The 21031-nt window shown below is 38.6% G+C and overlaps 1 protein-coding gene and 1 non-coding gene across 3 annotated transcripts in view; one reads left to right on the top strand and one right to left on the bottom strand.

The window, feature by feature from the left end:
- sptbn2 (spectrin, beta, non-erythrocytic 2) overlaps positions 1–21031 on the bottom strand; it is a 97427-nt gene that overhangs the window by 64545 nt on the left and 11851 nt on the right. For both annotated transcript variants that reach the window (XM_012962405.3, XM_004913695.4), the window contains exon 2: positions 7715–7958. In XM_012962405.3, the coding sequence (XP_012817859.1) occupies positions 7715–7871 (157 nt within the window). In that variant the 5' untranslated portion in view covers positions 7872–7958. The remainder of the gene's footprint in view (positions 1–7714; positions 7959–21031) is intronic.
- On the top strand, positions 14985–15057 carry trnat-ugu. The gene has a single exon. It is a non-coding gene; the product is annotated as a tRNA-Thr (tRNA).

Raw genomic sequence — 21031 nt, 5'->3', positions numbered from 1 at the left:
GGCCACCTTAAGGAAGGTGCAACAGTTCAGGTTGGTTTGTGTGCAAGTTAATGTCAGCTGTTTGAAGGCCAGTGGCCCTGTACACTGTCTACACACTTGAACTTAACCCTTTGGATACTGATTCTCAGTTGCTAAAAGCCTGCTATTAGCAGTCTAAAAATGCAAATATCTCAGAATAGAAAATAAATGTAAATTCCAGAAGTACTCAGAGAAGCACCCTAATAATTTTTTTGGTTTAGGTCTCTTTGGGGCAGAACTGTGAGGGCTGGCATGCTGGGGCTGGAAATCTGTAGTACTACCTGTGATGTAGTTGACTATTGATATATTTGAGTCTGTTTTTACTAAGGAGCCATAAATTGTGCCCAGACATTCACAATTTTTAATGTGCACCTGCAGACTGGGACTACATACCAGGACAAAGGTAAACAGTTTCGCTCTCTTAAGAAAGTGCTTTACTGTGACCTTTGCCTCAATATCTTTTCTTAATTGAACATGTAAAAATAGTTAATGCTTGCATTATGCCATGGTTACAAAAACATCTGTCTTTTACAACCAACCTATATCAAACTGTATAGCTAAGCCCTTCTGAGATTTTTATGATGTCACTAATAGATTATCTTAATAACTGATGTAGATATGACATACATATTATGTTGCTATTTATACTTATACTCAGACACACTGCTGGTGATTGATCACCATCAGCTAGTACATTTTACTTGTATTTCCACAAATTAATTTCCTTTTGCATACTGTAATATTTTTGGGAGTACATGACTATTATGCTGTAAAAACTTTTTTTGGGGAAAAAGACCTTTGGAAAACAACATGTGCTCATCTTTTAACAGAATGTAAAGACTGTAATTCCATTTGATTGCAGTTTGTTTTAAAAGAATGGTTGAATTGACCCCAAAGTAGCAAATGCCACATCTCCTTCCACATCTCCAAATGTAAATTGTAAAATTAGTGCACATCTCCTGCCACATCTCCAAATGTAAATTGTAAAATTAGTGAACCATGTATATCCCCAAAATACATCTGGCCAATCAGACTCATCACAGTATTCAGTCAAAAGGAAATCACAAAAACTTTCCAACCACTGACCTCGTTGTGTGTGTGTATGTCAGGACAAATAAAATTGTCATTCCATTTTTTAATCTTGTGTGGCCAAAGTGGTCAGTCTCTGGGTGTTTAGACTATGAACTGTGTAGTTTGCTGTAGTCAAGGAGAAGGCTAACATGGTAGGCAAGTCCTATGCATTACTAATAACAAATGGGAAAAGATCAACACCAAATATTCTTAGGCATTCTGGCACTTCTGTTTATGTTTTCAACAAACCTTAGGCCAGTACTTAAAGGAACAGTAACATCAAAAACAGAAAGTGTATAAAAATATTTACAATATTATGTACTGTTGCCCTGTGCTGGTACAGCTGGTGTGTTTGCCTCAGAAAGACTACTATAGTTTATATAAACAAAGCTGCTGTGTAGCCATGGGGGCAGCCATTCAAAGGAGAAAAGGCACAGGCACATAGCAGATAATAGATAAAGCCCCATTATATTCTACAGAGCTTATCTGTTATGTGCTATGTAACCTGTGCCTTTTCTCCTTTTTCCAGGTTAAATGGCTGCCCCCATGGCTACACAGCAGCTTATTTATATTAGCTATAGTACTGTTACTCTAGCAAATACACAACTTTACCTGTGCAGGGTAACAGTACATTATATTTTAAATACTTTAATACACTTTCATTTTGTTACTGTTCCTTTAAAAAAACTTTTCTGCAGTCAGGAGGGAATGCTGCTAGAACAGTATCTTGGCTGATACATGGTTGTCTAGCAGCAGCCAGGGTCCTCCGTCCAATAACAATCCCTAAAGGGCAGCTATCAAACTCCAGCAGTGCTGTATTCAGGGTGCAGCTCTTTGCAATACATTCTGGCAGAATAAAGAGGTGTGACCTTGGCTACAACCTATAGGGTAAGGTGCAACATGCTATAAGCAGGTAAACAAGTACCCTGCCCTGTGTATAGTAAACAAGGCCTTTTGAGTTTTCTAAAGTGTTAAAGTAGAAAACAGCATGGTCTGGAGACTATAGCATGGGTGGTTAGCAAGAAAGACTTTTAAAGAGGAAGGACACAATAGAGATATATGAGACTGCAAAGTAGAATGAAAGGCATTGAATTGTCATTGATTTTATAGTTGTTGTTATTAATAATAGCCATAAAACAAATTTTACAATATTTTTAAATTCAACGTTTTTTTAGTGAAAAGAATTTTGGCAAAATTCAATATAGACTAACGTTGGGGAAAGTGAGCAGCTGAAAATCCATTTTATATTCCATAGTATAGACAAAGAAAGAATGAAGCTTAATAAAAGAATGGCTAAAATCATAAAATTATTTGACATCTGGTGATCATTTAATAAACAGCAATAGTAAAGGTAGGAAGGAAGAACCTGCTTTTAATGGGGAAATAAGTAGTTACATTTCTTTTTCTACTCTTAAGTTCAGATACTGCTATCAAGAATTTTATATCCTAGGGCCAGAAATATAAGACTGCATTTTTTGGGCTAGTGTAATATGCATAGTAATAATATTTAACAGATACAGTTGTGCAAAGTTTTAGAGGTCTGAAAACTCCACCCTAAGGAGAAGTGGAATTATGTTAACAAGATTAAAAGAAAGATCACTGAGAAAGATGAAAGGAAAATAAAAAAAGCTTTTTGAGCACAGAACTAGAAAAATTTGATAAGAATGTGTTGGTCAATAGTATTTAAAGGATAAGGAAAGGTAAAAACTAAGTAAGCTTTATCAAAAAAGGTCTATGTAAATACAGCCATAAGCAGTCCTCTATCAAAAGAAACACAGGATTTCTTGTCTCCTTTTTTGGGAACATGTTCTTCGGTATCAGATTTCCTCTCTTTTAGGGCTCCTTCAGGTTTAGGGCTTGAGTCTGCTCTCCCTTCTCCTGCTCCCCCCTTACATAAGAATGTATAAGAACTTACTTCCCCCATCCTTAGAAATGTGTGATCTGAGCTTTCATCTGATGTTTTATTGCTAACATGCCAATAAAAATCTAAGGATCAAAATACTTTAACTATTCGTGATAAGGTGTATGGTATTCTGCTATAAAGGTAATCACCCATAAAGCACACTATGCTTACTTGTGTTTTTTACATGCCTAAATAACATTGGACAATATTTTGTTTACTTCTGTAGTATGTGAGAAGATTTGCCATCTATGGAGTTGTGGAAGAAGTATTCTTGTGGGGCATACTGCTATAGCCACAGGTGGTAAATTATGTATCATGGATGTAGGTGAACTTTGACAAAAGACGTGAGACTGGCTCAGATTTAAGATGGCCATACATTAAAGATCCACTTATTTTCCCAGTATGCTTTAGAGATAAGCAAATGTAATCCAAACATTTGGCAAGGGCCTTTAATGCCACATTGTGATATCTCCATCAATCATCTCTTCCACACTGCAGCCTTAGGGTAATGGCACATGAAGTTATTTCAGGTCATGTCTTGTCCCACTATGCGATAAAATGTAATTCTTTACTTGTAAAACTTACATCTACATACATGAGCATGTATCACTCAAAAAGGACCTTATATGAGCAGCTTAAGCACCCCAGGGGTGCGATTGCATGAGGAAGCCCCTTAGTGCTCATTCCTTGAGCATTGCATTCCCCTGAGTGCAATTCTTTGCAGTAAGTGCAGTGCAGTGCTGTAAGTACAGGGCCCCAATGTAGGCTGCTTATCTTGCTGGGTAGGGGGCGGCAAGGGGGACACCTACATGCTTCTTCCCCCACCTGCCCCCATTGACTGGAGCACTGTCTAACAAGTTTTCCATGAAGAAGTCAGTTTCTTTTCAGAGGAATTCAGGGATGGCATTCCAAATGTAAGGAGCAGCAAAAGAGAATGGTTTAAGGGAGGAAACAGCAGTGCAAGTGAATGGTGGTTCTGAGAGGAATGGAGAAGTCAGCCAGGAATGTATCGAGACACAAGAGATACATTGTGGTGCAGAAATTAGCAGATTAATCCTTGCTGTATGAGAAGCCATGATAAAAATTTCAGTGGAGGGACCTGTTCTCTGGTAGATGGCAGGAGAAGGGAGGTCAGTTAGTAACAAGTTGCAGTAGTCTGCATCTTAGCTGATATGGATTTAGGGCATATTAAAATAGAAAGAAACAACAGGTTTTGGTGAAAATATGATCAGAGAAGGAGAGAGGATTCAAAGTATACCCCCCCCCCCAAGCACAAGCTGAGTTGAAAGAGTTTATGACCATGGAAAGATAATAGTAATGCATAATAAATAAGGCAACTTTGAGTGCAATTGTCAAGTAATGCAACTGCGTGCACATTTTGTCACAAATCAGAGGCAACCATGCAGAAATCTATCTGGCATCATTTCCAATGTTTGGCGTAAGTGTGCTATGCCTATTCACACTGCAGAGGGAACTGTGGAACTACCACTTGGTCAGGAGGTGGCGGTAGCTCCAGGGTTCCTAGTTATAGGGGCTGTTAAATATATTTGGATTTCCAAATATATCGATGATATATAAAGCTATTTGAGTGGATGAGATCAACCAAATACAGAGAGGAAAAACAAGGGACCAAATACAGAACCTTGGGGCACCGCTACATTAAGTGGAACTAGTGATAAGGGTTTACTAGGATAAGAGACAGATTGGTTTGAAAGGTAAGAAAGAGCTAGGATGCAGCCTGATATGGATACGGAGAGATATGGATACCAAGTGAATATAAAAATTGCATAAGGAGGGAGTGTTCAACCATATCAAATACAGATGACAGGTCAAGGAGGATTAAAATAGAAGAGACTTTGGCTTTAGCAACCTGAAGATCATTTGTAACTTTAAACAAGGCAGCCTCAGTAGAGTGTAATGGTCGAAAGCCAGATTGCAAAGGGTCTAACCGATAATTATTGTGAAGCAAGTCAGTAATATAGGAAAACCCAATACATTTCAAGATTTTAGTTGCCCATAATAGATCTATTATTGGACATGTTAAAAGAAATGCAAAATGTTCCATTTCTTTCAGTAGCACAGAAAATACTCATATGAACTTCAAATAAGTATATTTTATTTAAGGTTATTTTGCAAAGGCATTTGTTAACCATTTATTTCAGTACTAATCTGTTTTGAACAATGTTGCTTAGTACACAGTCCTGCATACATATTTGTGGACAAGTACTAGTTTTGCTGCATTGCTTAGCTGCCTGTGTCAGGGTGTGTTTATTTTCCCTTTACTCTAAGGTGAATCTTCTACATAATTAGGAAGTCTTTCACTTCAGCTCCCCACTATTTTCTCAAGCTCTAAAAAAATAGATACTTTAAAGTATAGACTCCATTATAAGCAAATCTATTTTTTAAAAATGGTTTCCTTTTTCTCTGTAATTATAAAACAGAATCTTGTACTTGATCCCAACTAAGATATAATCAATCCTAACTGAAGGCAAAACAATCCTTTGGGTTTATTTAATGTTTAAATGATTTTTAGCAGACTTAAGTTATGGAGATCCAAATTACGGAAAGATCCCTGATCCGTAAAACCCGAGCATTCTGGATAACAAGTCCCATACCTGTTCATATTTTTTTGTTGAAGGACCTTTAACCCAAAAAATTGTTCTAGCAGATTTTTGCTCTTCTAAAAACAGAGCAAAACAGTGTGTCTAATAGATTCATAAAAATAACAATGGGTTAGGCACTATCTGCTCAAAAAATCAGGACACATTCTAAAACATGCTGCACACCCGAATTTTTGAAATTTTTTTTTATACAACCAATCATGTAAGCTAAATTATTGCACAATTTGCTTTTGCATGAGTGTGGCTGAAATAATATCTAAACAATAATCCCACAGAATAGTGCCTGGGATATCCAGCTATTTTGCCATTGGTAGTTAACTTTAGTAGTTAATTTTAGTTAGAAAGGTAAAAAAGGTCCTGTATTATAAGTCCTAATGTAATACATTATACTTGCCTTAATTTGACTTGAAATATCCCCGCACTTGGGAAGGTACACAAAGAACAGTTCTCTCATAGGAAAAGAAAACTCAATTGCATTCAAGCAATAAGTGTGAATTGGTGATGAAAACATAGGTATAGTTTATACACATTAAAGGAAAACTAAACCCACACAAATGTCATATTTTATATAGTGGATTTACTGCACCAGCCAAAAGTTTTAAAATCTCTGTAACAATATTGATTCAGACCTTTAAAGTTGTACACTGGGGTTCAATGTCCTAGATTATGTTTCAACTGTCAGTGACACTCATATGTTCAGTGTTGTTTGGGCAGCTGCTGAGAAACTAAGGTTAGGGTCATCAAGCAGAAAATGAGGTTCACATATCATAGAAGCCTATATCATAGAAGCCTATGCTGAGATGCCAGGGGCCCACAAGAAAACCTTGGACCATAGGCCCACTTTCTAAACTCACTCAACCTCTCTTCCGAAACCTCTTGATTATCCAAGTCTCTTTTCTCTATCCTTCCATCTCTTTTTCTCATACAGAAATTGGTAATGACCATGCAACTGTCCAAATAGTTAAAAGCAAGAGGGCCCACTAATGCCTCGGGCCACCGGGAGTTTTCCTGGTATCCGGGTGGGCCAATCCAACACTGCCTATGCTACAGGGCTAAATTAATTAACTAATTAGCCTTGTATTGTGACTTCTTTTATATATTATATATTCTAAGTCAGTCGCTAAGCTCAGGTAATTGACAGCAGCACAGAGCATCAGCAAAACAGAAGATGGGTAGCTACTGTGAATTTACAGATCTTTACTGCTACAGGCCCGTATTCACCTTAGGCTGGTACAGAAGCCCAAACATGACGTGAAGCATTTCTAGCTTATTTTTTTGTTAAGTTAGTTATTCTTTAAAGTTCTTTAATAGTTTTATTATTGCATTTCACATCTATTTGGGGGCATAGTACCTTCATCAAGTTCATAGCTCTGATGAAGAAGAAATATCCTTGAAGCTTTGTCCTGTTGTTCCTATGTTAATGTGCTATAATCAAAACTATTATGTAAAGTACTTAAAAATATCAGCACTGCTACAGTATTTTAAAGTTGTGTAGTTGTGGATGTTAATAGCGCAGTGTAAATATTTAGTGAATTCTTGAAAAGAGAAAAAAATAAATTTAGTAATTAGTAGAAAATAATCTCATCATTGGCTTCAGTTTATGGCTGGGAGTATGGATTTATTAGTCACCAAATTCTCTGGATTAATAACAGAAAGAAACAAAGGGAAACTACATGTACAATAGATCTATTGGACAATCAGTGTATATAATACCTCCCTCGTGAAAAAAAACCTTTGGTTTCATTTGCAACAAAGAAGAGATTAAAATAGAAACTGCATAGCAACAAAGAAAAAAGTCATGTTCATTCTGCTTTGCAATATTTGTGATTCAAGCCACTGCAAATCTGTTCTTTTTTTTTTTGATACACATAGCTAGGCTCAGGAGCAGTAGCCCACAGCAAGCAATGTGCAGGTAGAATTTTCTGGTCACCTGTTTAAAAACAATCCCATCTGCCATGGGTTACTGCTCCTGGGCAAACTTAGTGCATTTTATTGCATATGGGGGATAGCAGAAAAGCACTGCAATAGCGGTAGTTTTACTGTTTGTGCCATATTTTCCAGTACCTTACTTCAATACTGCATGTATTGATAACTAGCTCACCTGCAAGTGCTTTGATCCGGGACCTCTCAAAAAGTCTTGCAGAACTGTTCTCATTGTCCCAATCATCATCTGTCAGATCCCATCGATTGTTGATGTCATTATACTGCTGCTGGATTTCCAGGCTGTCATAATCTGTCGGTGACAGTGGACTGCTCATGGTTGTACTAAGGGAATTGCTGAAAGCAAGGTGCAGAATATTGGCCGCCTACACAACGGCAGTTACTGTTGGAAATGTCTCATTAACCTAAAAAGAGAAAATGGAACATTTTAATTACACGCATTTAGTGCTATTTGCAGTACTCAGCTATATGTTACTTAATCTGGAGTAAATAGCTTCCTTAAATATTTTGTGGCTGGTACAGGTTTAGGTTACTGGCTATCATGGATGGCTAATCTCCCTGAAACGCCTTCCCACTGGCAGTGAATAGGCATATGCGTCACTTTCCATGCGACTTCAGAGAACAAAGATGATGCCTTTCCAACAACAATTCACTTTATTGCCAGTGGAAAGGCATTTCAGTGAGATTAGTTGCCTGTGGTAGCCGAGATTAACGAGATTAATCCCCCCCCCTTCCCCGTTCGCCATCACCTTTAAAAGTAACTGAGGCTGTCAATAAAACAACCATAACACTGGCTAAAATTCTAGGCAAACATACACAGCTCTGTAACAGCATTTTATTGACTTACAGGCACACAGCCTACTTTCCTTGGGGGGCTATTCTGACACTGACAGAGTTATGACCAGGCAGGCTTTTGCCTGGAGCTGCTGCCAGTAGTGTCACATTGTAGGCAGTCATACTTTGGTATTGTATCTGCAAGCTAGAGCATATGTTCATATGTTCCTATTTAGGAGATATACTTATGCTTAATTCTTCCAAAGTTTGCTCCTGTATGCATTTCTATAGGCGATCACTTTATTGCCATTAGAAAGGCATTTTGGGGAGCTTAGTACCCCGCAGTAGCTGAGATTAACCACAGCAACTAATCTCCCTGTGGGCCATTGCCCTTAGTTTGTTTTCTCTACTTGAACATATTAGCATGGGGCACTGTATCTGACATTGTAATGATACCCCCTTCTGTGCCCCTCAATTACAGAATAAGTGAGATTTATTTTCATTGTTATTTTATGTGGCCTTTATAGAAGGTTATTGAGGGGCAAATACTTTGATTCTTACACATACGGTTAGAACTAAAGATTTGTGATTGCAGTTTTTATTTTAGGATTGGGGTTTGAATCCATGCTCCCTTGATATGAAGGGGTGGAAAATGTACATCCCCTCCTGCTCTGCATGAGACAGTGACCTCAACTGTCACAAGCTGTTCATTTCCACCCTAATTAACATTCTATTTTTATATATCCTAATTAGCTTTTACTGTCATGTGACCTAATTAGCAGCTCTTCAATTATCTCATTTGCAAGAGCACTTGATATAGAATGAGACTACAGTTAAACAGGAGGGCACTGGCAGTTTAAATATGGCCACTATCTATTTCATCTGTTTGCATCTAAACAATGGAAATGAGATAGAAATAAACTCTTTTAGTTAGGACAATGACACACAGGGTGCTTATGAGCATTTTGTCTTGCTACAAAACATTTGAAATAAATCCCATTTAATGGTACACTTACTTGTTAGGCGATTGCCACCCCAGAAACATCAAAGCTTTTATTTACAGGCACCCATAACATCAGGAAATTGGCATACAAGTGACTAAAGGAGAATATCACTCTTGTTTTGGTCTCCACCCATTGGTTATTGGAAAGACTGCCTCACAAATGCACAATCACCCCTGGCCTGACAGACAAGGAAGGTTGTGTTTCTCTTGTTAGGTCAATGGGACGCAGGGCTATTTTGATTGTTTTGAATGCTGTGTCTTTAAGTAGATCAACTCCTCCTCCAAAATATTGTAGTTCCCTGGAAAAAGTGACTACCACACTTGTTAAAGCACACATAGCAGCGACAGGTCGACCTACCATCTGAAACGCTTGCTTTTGATTTTCAGAGTGGAGCCTGCTACTTCTGTATAAGCTTTAACTAGCAGAGAGCAAAATGCTCTGGTTGCTATAACCATAATCCTTGCTGGATATATATATATATGATTATAGGATAGTGTCAGACAGCGTGACAAAGCCAGTTGCAAACATCCAAAATACCTTTGAACTGACAGTCCTAGAAATCTCTGTGTCTAAAACAGATAAAATGTTGAAAGAGCCATTACACAATACAGCAGTTTTGGACACAGAGACTCCCAGTATCACCAATGCAAAGATATTTTTGTCACCATTAGGGAGTTTCTGGCAGGTGACAAAGTGTTTGTGTGCCGTTGCCTGATTTTACGAATGATTGAACATATCCTGAATATTCTAACATTCTAACAGCATGCTTTAGTCCTTCTCTTACAAAAAGTGTCACATAGAGGGGGGATTTACTAAAACCTGAATTTTTATCTTTTCTATTTTTTTGAAAACACAAAAAACTCAGTTCCGTGAATGGCAAAACCTGCACTAAAACACTCGAAAACCTCAAAAAACCACAAAGCAAAGAAAGATCTCCCAACTGTAAAACGGACATCTGCCATAGACTTCTACGTTATTACTACAGGTTTTAGCTGGAGTATATTTGCATAAGGAATTGTCGTGGATTTGATTCATAATATATCTCGAACTTTTTTTCTGTAGCAAATTTGGAGTTTCAGAGACAAAAAGCCAACGGTTTAGTTAATGTCCCTTTTAGTGTTTGAAAAAAGTACTGCTGAGGATATCATTTTATTATAGGATTTGTTATTTACTAAAATGGAACTAGGCAAAGATCTTAATGTCTTAGGAAGGCATTGTACAGTGTTAAATATATGGGGAATACATACATCTACCTAACCTGTTATCGTATAGTTACTGCATTTTATTATAATACAATTTTTTGCAAGTTTTCTTGCCTTTAGTAAATCTGTGATACCTTTCTACTGCCGGTGGAAAAACATATTTGCTGCAAAGTAACTTCAGAAAGCTGAGGTGATGTGTACATTACTGTTTACACTAAGTAACTTTTTTATGTTTTTTTGTGTGCGTTTTCAGGCACGAGAAAAATACTTTTGGCACAAACAGTATGCATTTCATTATTAAAGGGAATTATACGCCTAAACATTGCTAGTCTCTATAAAAATATATTGCATAAAATGACCTGTATGTAAAACACTGCTGGATAATCCTAAATAGAAAAAGTGACATTTTAAGTACCAAGCGTTGTCCCCTGGTTCATAAAATTTACTGAGCTCAAATCAAGAGCACAAATACACACTTGGTTACATCAGCCAATGAATAGTCAGAGCTCTGCCTTTTACTCCCCCACTTGTTCCTGTTATGTTACAGCTGCATTATTTCCTGTCAGGTGATTTCTGAGGGAGCACACAGTCCATCACAAAATGGTGGTTTAAGGGAAATATTTAGTGATGTATATGCTGATATGATAAGATTCTTTAACAGGTCAATTATTATCAAATACATTATCTGTTGGTTAAATAACTCTTTTCAGTAGTAAAATCAAACTTGTATGGAACAGAATACATACTCAGATATGTACATGACACCTGCATCCCAATAGTGCAGGAACAATTTAGTAATTATTGTATTTGTTGCTGGCTCAGGCAGGACTAAGAGGAACCTGTATTTATGAAGTCATAGAAACATGCGCCTGCTCTTTGTCACAAAACTAAGTATCTCAGACTAATGAGCTATATATGACCTGCCAATCTGTGCCTGCCTCAGGCTTTGTGTAATTGGATTAATGAATGTAACAAGTTAGAGATAGAGATAGAGATAGTGGGATTTTCACTGAATGACTGCCAGGTTTAGTACCAGCTACATTTCAACAAACTGGCAATTTTCTGTATGTTTTGGCCCCCAAAATAATTAATTTAGCAGATCAGAGGGCATCTATTATCCAGAAAACCAGTATGCAGAAAACTTCAAAACACAGGAAGGCCAGCTGCCATAGACTCTGGGGCATGTAATAATGAAACAGTACCTTGTGTGTTTAATCTTTATAAGTAGATTTAAGGTATTGCAATTCAAACTACAAAAAGACCCCTATCGAGTTTAACCCAGGTTTCAAACATTCTGGATAATAGATTCCATACCTGTTGACTATCCAAAGTGAAATAGCTGGTCAACTTCCATACTAACATCGATTATGTCAATGGCTGACTTAAAATTGCAAGGACTTGCCCTCTTGCATATTGGTCAGATCAGTAAAAATTTTCCATCCGAGTGTGACCAAATTATTTTATGGGTTTCATATACAGTATACAATATACAGGCAAGGAAATTAACCCAGTGCATTCATTTACTAAATGTATTCCCTGGGTACCAGCCCAGAGAATTTTTAAAGCAGTGCCATGCCAGCATGTACCTGTAGTTTGTGAAACATTGCTAATATATTGACACCCCAAGTGAATTCAGCTTTCCTTGTCCTTTAATTTTCTTAGGGCTAAGGCCTATGGTGTTTCAATCACTACTACATGCTACTTGAGGCAATCAAAATTCATGAAACACTTTCTAATCAGTTAAAATGGTTACATGGAACCCACAATTAACACTAAGGGGCCCATTTATCAAAGTCCAAATTTCGGACTTCTAAAAGTATGATCAGATTAAATGCGATATTTTCTGATGTGTGCTAAGTACGAAAATTTCGGATCATGGTTGTACAAAAATATTGTGGTACAATCCAAAAATTCCAAAATTTTCATATCCGAACAATCGTAAAAGGCGTGAAAAACTTTCTGATTTTGAACCTTCAGTGCATGTTTTTGGAAGCATCCCATAGGGCTCAATGGCACTCTGCAAATCCAACCTGGCCCAAGGAAAGTCTCCCATAGGACTCAATGGCACTCTGCAGCTCCAACCTGGCCCAAGGAAAGTCTCCCATAGGACTCAATGGCACTCTGTAGCTCCAACCCGGCCCAAGGAAAGTCTCCCATAGGGCTCAATGGCACTCTGCAAATCCAACCTGGCCCAAGGAAAGTCTCCCATAGGGCTCAATGGCACTCTGCAGCTCCAACCTGGCCCAAGGAAAGTCTCCCATAGGGCTCAATGGCACTCTGCAGCTCCAACCTGGCCCAAGGAAAGTCTCCCATAGGGCTCAATGGCACTCTGCAGCTCCAACCTGGCCCAAGGAAAGTCTCCCATAGGGCTCAATGGCACTCTGCAGCTCCAACCTGGCCCAAGGAAAGTCTCCCATAGGGCTCAATGGCACTCTGCAGCTCCAACCTGGCCCAAGGAAAGTCTCCCATAGGGCTCAATGGCACTCTGCAGCTCCAACCTGGCCCAAGGAAAGTCTCCCATAGGGCTCAATGGCACTCTGCAGCTCCAACCTGGCCCAAGGAAAGTCTCCCATAGGGCTCAATGGCACTCTGCAGCTCCAACCTGGCCCAAGGAAAGTCTCCCATAGGGCTCAATGGCACTCTGCAAATCCAACCTGGCCCAAGGAAAGTCTCCCATAGGGCTCAATGGCACTCTGCAGCTCCAACCTGGCCCAAGGAAAGTCTCCCATAGGGCTCAATGGCACTCTGCAGCTCCAACCTGGCCCAAGGAAAGTCTCCCATAGGGCTCAATGGCACTCTGCAGCTCCAACCTGGCCCAAGGAAAGTCACGATAACGAAGCTTGAATGAATTCCAAAACTTTTGTACTTGTTGCAACAAATACGATTTTGTCGCATAAGTACGAAAAAGTCGTGCAAATTAATGAAAAAGTCACAGAAAATAGCACGGTTCTAAAACGGAAAAAATACGTTTTTTTTTTACTCGTACCCCATCGTACATTGATAAATGGGCCCCTAAAACATACTTACAATCAAAATGCCTGTGGACTGTTAGGGAACTAGAAAAAAATAAGATTATTGCAGTTTGAAGATTATAGCAAGAAATACGTTTTCTCCTTTATTTCGAGTAGAGTAAAAGTTATTAAAGTTGAAAAAGAGGCAAATGTCCATTCTTACATTCTCTTAAATTCTTTCTATTTCTCATTTTTATTGTTATCAAATTATTTTTATATTGCAGTTTTCATTTCTCAGAACATTGTGCATAGATGGTGTTGAGCTTTTATTTTTTTACTACATTAATGTCTATATGAAAACGTATGTATTGGGGTTGTGTCCTTTGAAAATAGGGATATTTTAACTTCTGCTTCTTTTTAGCTAGAACATTACTACGAGTGATACTCTTTCTCTTAGGTAAAGGGTTCTCTAATTTTTTCCTCCAAGAGCATGCTAGGAGAGGAGTCAAACTTACATTAATTAAGAGCTCTCATTCAAGAGATCCTTTTCCCTGACTTCCACTAAGATATATGGCTCACATCAGGGTTTATACTCCAACAAAGGCCTCTCACCTCAAGCTCTCCAGCTAAATCCATATACATAGGGCCAAAAGGGATGTATCCCTTCCACAGGACACATTCCATGTATTCCTATTCATAAAGAACACTCATCCTGTAAAAATCAAGGAGTAATCTAACTTTAATATACATTAAAAAAAATAATAATCCATTCTTTGTTCTGGTTAGAACTTGCGTCTTTGCTTGTCCTTTAACTTGCTCATTGTACTAAGGAAAAGTGATGAGGCATTGTTATACTTTCTTTTCACTGATGTTTCCTTTTGTAGCTTTCTTGCAGGTTTGTTTTTTGTGTTGAATAGGTTTTGTACCCATTTAACATCTAGTTCTAAATAATCCAGGTGAGGCAGTTCCTCCTGGAAGACATATGCACACAGGACCACTTTTGGACCACGGGAGGTAAAACGGACCTTGCTAAATAAATATTACAAGCTAAAGTATGGGTATGTGAGTATAAAATATAGTGGGTAATAACAGAATCATATTCTAAAGCAACATTGGCAAAATTGTGAAAATGGTCCCCTAAGCCCATTGCTTGGAGCAATGGATAAGGGTAACTTAGCTTGAAATGTACATGGGGTGAAAAGAATTAATGCAAAAGAATGGCAAAAGAGAGACAGCAAGTTAGGAGCAGCAAGATGGAGGTCATAAGTTAGTTTTTTTTATTGCCAGGGTTTGATGAGTTTATTAGGGTTTTATGAGTTAAGGTTGCTCAGGAAAAGGGTGTAGGTAAGAAACATGTTTTTGCTGTGGCATAAATTTGTAGTTTAAACTACTTATATATAAAGGCCCTTAAGAAACAGCTATATGACACACAGAATTTATTTTTCCATTGCTGTCTAGAAAAGGTAATACTTGTAAATATTGGAGCAGGCTAAAGGTTCGGCTCCATAGCTCAGTGGTTAGAGCACTGGTCTTGTAAACCAGGGGTCGCGAGTTCAATTCTCGCTGGGGCCTAGGGTTTTGCGAAATTGTCAGTCTTTTAGTAATATGCATTGGGCTGATGAGGGCCAACAATTGGATCACAAATGCTGGCAACAGTGGCTGTATTTATTACTTTTCAAGTTATTCTAGTTATAGGAGCTATTATGTTGCAAAAGTCTTTTGGGGAGCACTGTGTGACAGCTAGTTTGGTCTAATTCTTCTTTGAGAGAAACCCCTGCCAGCACCACTCTTAACCGATGACCTTGCGGGCACTTAAATTATCTGCTACGGAACTGACAAAGGACCTGCACACTTTGGAGTTGGGGCCAGAGTAAACAATGAACAGACAAGAGCAGGGCAAAGTCAAAATTAGATGGTAAACACTTTAACAAGGCTTGAGCAGGATATGGATAACAAAAACCAGAACCCAATCAGGTAGGAGGTAGATGGAGCTTAATGTTCTTAGCAGAGAGCCAAACCAAGTTAACAGGCTGAAAGGAAGGACAAGGACTGCCATGCAGATGAAAATGTTCTCTGGCAAGAATTTGAACCAAAGAGAACTTCAAAGGGACAAAATGAGCCTTCTTTAAGAATCTGTCAGCTACAAGAATAAAATGGTAGTCATCTCACAGAATTTAGCCAACTCTACAATTAAGTCCATGGTGATTTCAGACCAGGGTTAACTAGGAACATGCAGTTGCTGGAGAACGCCACAAGGCAATAAAGTGACGTTTTCACCAACAATGCATGGGTTAGGTTACATCTTGGACAAATGATGGCCAACAACAGTACCTGGAGACAAATTCAAACATCTTCTTGATTTGTGGTGACCTGAGATTTTAGTCGGCCCAACTGAGCACTTAAGGGACCAAGGACGTACAACTCATAGGGTTAATCAGAACTGTGAGGTTCATGGAAGTATTAGATAGTAACATAGTAAGTTAGGTTGAAAAAAGACGTACGTCCATCACGTTCAACCATAATGCCTATATATAACCTGCCTAACTTCTAGTTGATCCAGAGGAAGGCAAAAAACCCCATCTGAAGCTTCTCTAATTTGCCACAGAGGGGAAAAAATTTCTTCCTGACTCCAAGATGGCAATCGGACCAGTCCCTGGATCAACTTGTACTAAGAGCTATCTCCCATAACCCTGTATTCCCTCACTTGCTAAGAATCCATCCAACCCCTTCTTAAAGCTATATAATGTATCGGGGAGGGAATTCCACAACTTCACAGCTCTCACAGTAAAAAATCCTTTCCGAATATTTAAACGGAATCTCCCTTCTTCTAAACGGAGTGGGTACCCTCGTGTCCGTTGGAAGGACCTACTGGTAAATAAAGCATTAGAGAGGTTATTATATGATCCCCTTATATATTTATACATAGTTATCATGACACCTCTTAAACGCCTCTTCTCCAGTGTAAACAGACCCAACTTGGCCAGTCTTTCTTCATAACTGAGACTTTCCATACCCTTTATCAGCTTAGTTGCCCTTCTCTGGACCCTCTCTAACTCAATAATGTCCCGTTTAAGCACTGGAGACCAAAACTGAACAGCATATTCTAGATGGGGCCTTACCAGCGCTCTGTAAAGGGGAAGAATAACCCCCTCCTCCCGTGAATCTATACCCCTTTTAATACAGCTCAAAACCTTGTTTGCCCTTGCAGCTTCTGCCTGACATTGCTTGCTACAGCCAAGTTTATCATCTACAAGGATAATTTTTACATCCCAGGTGCATGACCTTACATTTATCCACATTAAATCTCTTCTGCCACTTAGCCGCCCAGATTGCCAGTTGGTCAAGATCTTGCTGCAAAGATGCCACATCCTGGATAGAATTGACTGGTCTGCAGAGTTTTGTGTCATCTGCAAACACTGATACATTGCTCCCCTAAGTCATTTATGAACAAGTTTATGAACAAAAGTGGACCCAGTACAGAACCTTGAGGGACCCCACTGAGAACCTTACTCCAAGTAGAGAATGTACCATTAACAACCACCCTCTGTACCCAATCCTATAGCCAGTTTCCTACCCATGTGCAAACAACTTCACTAAGACTAATAGACCTTAGTTTAGATGCTGATCCTTTTTAGTCAATCTCAATAACCAAGCCAGGAACCTGGAATGGGGCCAATCCATAAATAGTGGTAAAGCTGAAAACATACCCAGGACCATTCAGGCTGGATTGGATTCATAACACATGCAATGTGCAGATAAATAGGCAAGTAGTGGTCAAGAAGAGAAGCAGAAGTAAAGGCTTTCAAAGACTTCCTAAGCATCAGGGGTCCATGACACCTGTTGGCCCCCTTTTAGTATGGGCTTTAATGAGGGGCAACAACTTAAAAAAAAGCTGGGAGAGCCTAGGAGGCACTGGATTCAATCCCACAGTAATAGGCCACTTCAGTAGAGCAGGGACTTTGGCGAGATCCATCTCAAAGCCAGATGAAGAATGATCTAGAATCTAGAAAAGTATAACCTGTTTCACTTGTAGAATATACTGGGCAAGGTTGGAGGAAATTAGAATATCATACAGAAGAACCACATCACAGGACTGAAGAAGTTCATGAGAATATCAGTAATAAAGTCCTGAAAGATAGAGGGAGCATTGCACAGAGCAAAGGACATGACCATATAGTCGTAATGGTTATCCCATATATTAATGGTCTTCTGTTAATCACCCTGCCAGATTCAGATCAAAAGCACCACAGAGATCCAATCAGGTGAAGATCTTTGCTCCTTCCAGCCTGTCCAAAATGAGAGACTTGATCTCAAACAGTTTTTTTTTTTTTTTAAAAACTGTTCTAGATATGTAGGAGACAGTTATGTGTAGGGTGATACATTATTTTGTTCTGTATTTTATATACATCATTCTCAAATAATTACATGTAGATATATTGTCCACTGCCTTATTCAGCCCTGTGATTTTATGCCCTTAATGAGACAAAACCCAGATGGGTTAAGGTGACAGCTGTTAGATGTGACCCTGTGAAGTGAACCACCTTATATGGTTCTGGAAAATGGCTTAGTACTGTATTTCTGAATCCCTGGGTAAGATATATAGTAACAGAGTTGTTTGAAGAGGGTCTTCACTGAAGAGGTATTTAAACAGTAAGCTTTAGATTTGTAACATAAACTTTAAGAAGCTTGTTGTACTAAACACAGACAGAATATTCACACGCAGCAGTTACCACTGCAAGAATGTCCCTTAACCACTGATACAAAACCTTCAGCTAATGACAGTGATGTTGAATGAAATAAGTATATTTAATAAGACATTTTAAGATCAATATCAAAGTAGTGCGATGTCAGGAGAAATATACTCTGAATTTACTTTTCTAAAATAGAATCAGATGTTTAGAAACATAATCCATATCTGTACTAGATCAGTAAAAACTATGATGATTTCTTGTATGCATTACCATACATAGCAAAAATTTTCCATGTTTGCATATAATGCAGATTATATTAAATATGTTGTTTTTCCCTAGTGTTTTTAGCTCGAAATTAGTCAGTAAGCAAAAAGTTTTGTACTTATTAAGCCTGAGTTACTTATGCTACTATAATTTAGATAAATCTATTTGCTAAGAAAATTTGCTATGGCTTTAGAATAACTTGCATTTCAATTCTGTTTCCCTCTAACCTGATATTTAAAATGCAAGGTGGTTGTTGGGGGTCAACCCAGACTGGAACTAAGGGGGGCAGGGGGAGTGTATATGCCGCTTCTGCTTCTAACCCTGGTCCTGCCCTTAGTTGCCAATTGGGAACGGGACTGGAACAGCTGTGGTAAAAGTGAGACAGCAAGTCACAAGTAGCAGGTAGCTGTTGATGTTGGGGACTTGCCTTGGGTGCCCTTATTCATTGGCCTGACTCAGTGCCTAGGCACCAAAAACCAATCAGATTTGGTTACAGGTTAGGTTTTTATTGCCAGGTTTCTCTTTATGGTCTTATTATTCATCTTTCAGTCATTAATAAGACTGCCTGTTGCTAGGGTCATTTTGAAACTGACCACACAATGAGCAAAAGGAAAAGGGTGTTGGTAAGAAACATATTTTTTGCTGTTTCATACATTTGAAGCTGAAACTGATTCTGTGCAAGGACCCTTAGGAAACAGCTATATAACATGCAGAGTTTATCTTTCCATTGCTGTGTAGAAAAGGTAATAAGTGTAAATATTGAGCAAGATTTGCCAATCTTCATCAGGCTTTGTAGCTCAGTGGTTAGAGCGCTGCTCTTGTAAACCAGGCATTGCAAGTTCAATTCTTGCTTGGGCCCTTAGAGAGGTTGCCAAACTAGCTGATCTTTTAGCAAAATGCTCACATTGAAGTGGTCAATATTGGGCTGAGAGGGCAAACATTTTGGTCACAACTACTGGCAACAGGATTTCAACAACTGGACAGTCTTATTGGTGGGCCCTGGAAAGACCTACTTGGCTACTTTAAAAATAAGAAACCATCTAAAAGCACGAGCATGCAGATACCTACAGGGATGAATATTTTGGTCACTGTACATTGTGTAGACTGTACATAGTTAATATTTGCTACAATGTGAATCCTATAATTTTTGGATGCACTTTGGGAAAACAGTCTGCAAACTAAATAAAGGTGACAGACTATGGTAGGTAGGAAGGTGACCTTTCTGATAAAGCTGGTAGGTAGGAAAGTGACAGTAAGCTAACATTATTGTCTCAGCCTACTGTACATATTTTGTCCCTTAGGGGACAATTTCTCACAATATCGGCATCATTCAAGATGTTGGAATTTGTAGGGAAGCAACAGTTTCAGATCCATGTCTTTGCACATTCTTCTCATAGGGAATGTAAGATCTGTATTTACTCGACCCATAATCTGCTGTCAAGTGTCCTTCCTACATTAGGCAGACCCTCAGAAGTGAAATATAATGGAAAGATACAGGGATCAAAGTGGAAGTTCTTGTTCTCTGGGCTCATTTCCAGACAAACGTGAAAATCTTTTCTGTAATATAAACTTTGGTATATTCAGAATGCAGAATAGGACAAACACCCAGCATAAAGTTTTCTTAAATTTTCTGATCAATATAATTCTAATAACAGAATCTCAAAATAATGAAAAGCCTCTACATTTCTTCCTTCTAATATCCTTATGTGTCAGAGCAAAATCACAGGGATAATGAAGCTTCTGTATAGGTCAAAGAACTCTGAGGGTATTTCTGACCTGCTTGTTTTTTTTATGCATTTGTATTCTTGTGGGAGGGGGGAGCAGGAGAGGGGAAAGAGGGGAGAGCTGCGCAGACTCTGGCCCCAGAATGAAAAGATTTTTCTGAGAGAGGAATTCATATGCCCAAGAACATGTTTACAAAAAGGAGACAGTACGACTTTTCTGTGAGTGTTTATGGCTGTATTTACATTGACCTTTCTGATAAAGCTTTCTTAGTTTTTACCTTTTCTTCTCTTTAAAGTGGACTAATTTGGCCAATCAGTGGCATGCATGAAAAAGCAGATAAAAAGACACCTTAATCCCCTTTAACATAGAATCATCAAGGTGACAGAGAATTGAGCACCCATAAGTATTTACTGCAGCTGAGTGCAAAACTCAGTGGTTCTTTCATGCGTTACATTACAAGGAATTTAATGTAGCCCATTCTTTGCTGTCTGCTCGCTGCACCACTTCGAACACCAAATGCAGGTGGAACACATGAAAGGGCCACCGCAAGGGAACGCATGACCAAACACTGGTATGTAAGAGCCCATAGTAAATCAGATCCAAATTGTGAAGACAGCAGAATGTTGGGTAGATGGAAACTAACACACAGAAAGAAGAAAATGCAAAGCATGCATAGAATTTCCCATTAAGAAAAACTGTTTGTTGAAGTGGTTAGGTATGGGAAGCATACATTTGAGTATTCATATGTAAAGAGAGTTTTTAGACAAACTGTACAAGATGAAAAATTGTTTGTTGAAGTGGTTAGGTATGGGCAGCATACATATGAGTATTCATATGTAAAGAGAATTTTTAGACAAACTGTAAAA

The sequence above is a fragment of the Xenopus tropicalis genome, chromosome 4, assembly GCF_000004195.4.
Source record: "Xenopus tropicalis strain Nigerian chromosome 4, UCB_Xtro_10.0, whole genome shotgun sequence".
Taxonomy (NCBI): Eukaryota; Metazoa; Chordata; class Amphibia; order Anura; family Pipidae; genus Xenopus; species Xenopus tropicalis.
The sequence above is the reverse complement of the archived record's forward strand: the minus strand, read 5'-3'. Positions and strand labels throughout refer to the sequence as shown.